The sequence below is a fragment of the Gossypium raimondii genome, chromosome 8, assembly GCF_025698545.1.
Source record: "Gossypium raimondii isolate GPD5lz chromosome 8, ASM2569854v1, whole genome shotgun sequence".
NCBI lineage: Eukaryota > Viridiplantae > Streptophyta > Magnoliopsida > Malvales > Malvaceae > Gossypium > Gossypium raimondii.
Window position 1 is genome coordinate 32,778,715 of NC_068572.1, and position 2,230 is coordinate 32,780,944.

A 2,230-nucleotide genomic window follows, 5' to 3' on the forward strand; every position below is an offset into this window, starting at 1 on the left:
AAAAAAAATAAAATAGTTTATTTCATGTCACTAAAACTATTTTTAAAGTAAATTATAATAATAGCCTTAATTGCTTATGAGACTTATAATTAAAGTTTGCCTTTTTATTCATTAAAAATTTAAGTCTTTAATATTTTATTAATTGAATCAATATCAAATTAATTTGTAGCATTAGATTAATTAATTTTTTTACTAATAAGATATATAAAGTCCTAAATAATTGGATGTGTTTGATTTTTCATGAAACGCATTTATTTAAAAAAAATAGTGGACAATCATTTATAAGAATGAAATTATTTTTATTAAATTATATAAATAAAATGAAGAAACTAATTTTAAATACCATTCTTCCTCAGTGACAACTTTTTCACCCTTTTGGACAAGGTTTAGATGTTCACTATCAGTGACGACCAAACACATTGATTTAGTCACGGTGATTAAATCAATTTCGATTTTAAAGAGATCACTTCATACTAAACATCGTTCTTTGATACACACCGATTAAAATGTTAAAAGTTCTACCAAAATTAATTTCTAAAATAGAAGGCATTATTCATTAAACATTTTATTATTATTTAAATTTAGATAGGAAAAGGGAAATTACAGTAACCTAGGAACAACCATAAAGGCCAAAGTAAACCTACACACACGCATACATATTATATATATATGCCTACATAAAGCAAGAAGGCTTGCATTTTATTTCATAACTCACTAAACTAAATTGGTGGTGGTGGTGGTGGTGGTGGTGTTAATTCTTGTTGTTGTGCTTGTTGAGCTCTTCCAGAAGAAAACTGATGATCTCAGGAGTCAAAGGTTTTTCAAAGCAATAATCCAAGCCTGCCTCCATGAAAGCTTGCTGCTCACCCGGTCCGTCTTTTGAAGTTACACCAACGATCATGCTAGTCACCCCCATAGCTCTCAGCTCCTTAGTAGCCTGTAAAAATATTTTATAATATTATTTTTGTATGATTATTAATTACTCTGTTAAAAGGGGTGGAAGTATTTTCGATGAAATTTATCATTGGAAAGTGCATTTTCTGACACTTTTGTTAACTGAAAGTCCATTATTTTACCAACAGATCGTATCATGCTTTTTGTAACCCTTTTAATTGCGCAATGGAACAAATTAGAAGGGCTGATTGCTTTCCTAGGTAAATAGATTCAAAATTTTGAAAATTTTATCTTTTATGCTCTACAATTGAAGGTATGTTTTTTGGGTTAGACCGCGAATTGAATTTTATTTTAATTTCCAGCTTGGTTAGCCTAAAATTCCATTTCATTATTTAAAATTAAAAATATTTTTGTAATTAAATTTAAATATAAAAAATTATTATTAAATGTAAATTCGGGGCAAGTGGATCTTAACTCAGCAAAATGTCTGTTCAAGACCTAATCCATAGACAATGGGTTTATTGGATCGGAGGGGTAAGTTGCAAAGGTGCACCTATATAGTATAGAATTCTCGAAAGCATATATGGTAAATTATGTGTATCTACGTACCTCAACACCATTCATGACAGGCATTTCCTTGTCCATTAGAACGAGATCGAAAGAAGCTCCCAAATGGAAAAGATCGACAGCAACTTTCCCATTTTCAGCAACTTGAACCTTTAGTCCATACTTCTTAAGATGTATATCATGGAGCAATCGCAGAAGTGGACTATCATCAACAACCAGCGCACTCAAGTTATTGTTAACCACGTCTTCACCTGATATCATGTTCAATGATGAACTCGATGCACCATTTCCCGACATTTTTTCAGATATCACCTTTCTTTGAAAACACATTGAAAATATGAGCTTAATAACTCAAATCATGAAAATTACTTGCTCAAAACTACAAACAATAAACAGGTAAATAATAGGTAAAAATGTATGTATCCAACTTAATTTGATTACCTCAACGCTATCTTGTTAATTTGCTCGAATGCTTATGAATTTTTCGATGCCAATGATTGTATCCCTAAACTAGGTAAGTTTATATAGGCAATGGAAAGTGGTACCTTCCTTCTTACATTTAAAGAAATTTGATATTCATTAATAGTTTAGGATTTGCTTTTAAATATGTAGTTTGTCGTGTAGAGCGAAAAGGAAAAAAGAGATTTTAAGTATTTAAAGACGTAATCTAGTAACTTGGATTTTTCTTTCCTTTTAAAACAACTTTTTTCAAAAATAAAAAATTAGAAAATCTCGTTTTTTTGTTGTTCTGACAACGATATTATAAATG

The 2,230-nt window shown here is 29.9% G+C and overlaps 1 protein-coding gene across 1 annotated transcript; it reads right to left on the bottom strand.

The window, feature by feature from the left end:
• Positions 1-751: 751 nt before the first annotated feature.
• LOC105791244 (two-component response regulator 24) lies at positions 752-1,944 on the bottom strand. Its single transcript, XM_012619232.2, has 3 exons — positions 1,903-1,944; positions 1,504-1,777; positions 752-937 (listed from the first exon to the last, which is right to left on the bottom strand). Exons 2-3 carry the CDS (start codon positions 1,756-1,758, stop codon positions 752-754), a joined length of 441 nt encoding a protein of 146 aa, XP_012474686.1. The 5' UTR covers positions 1,759-1,777; positions 1,903-1,944.
• Positions 1,945-2,230: the final 286 nt, after the last annotated feature.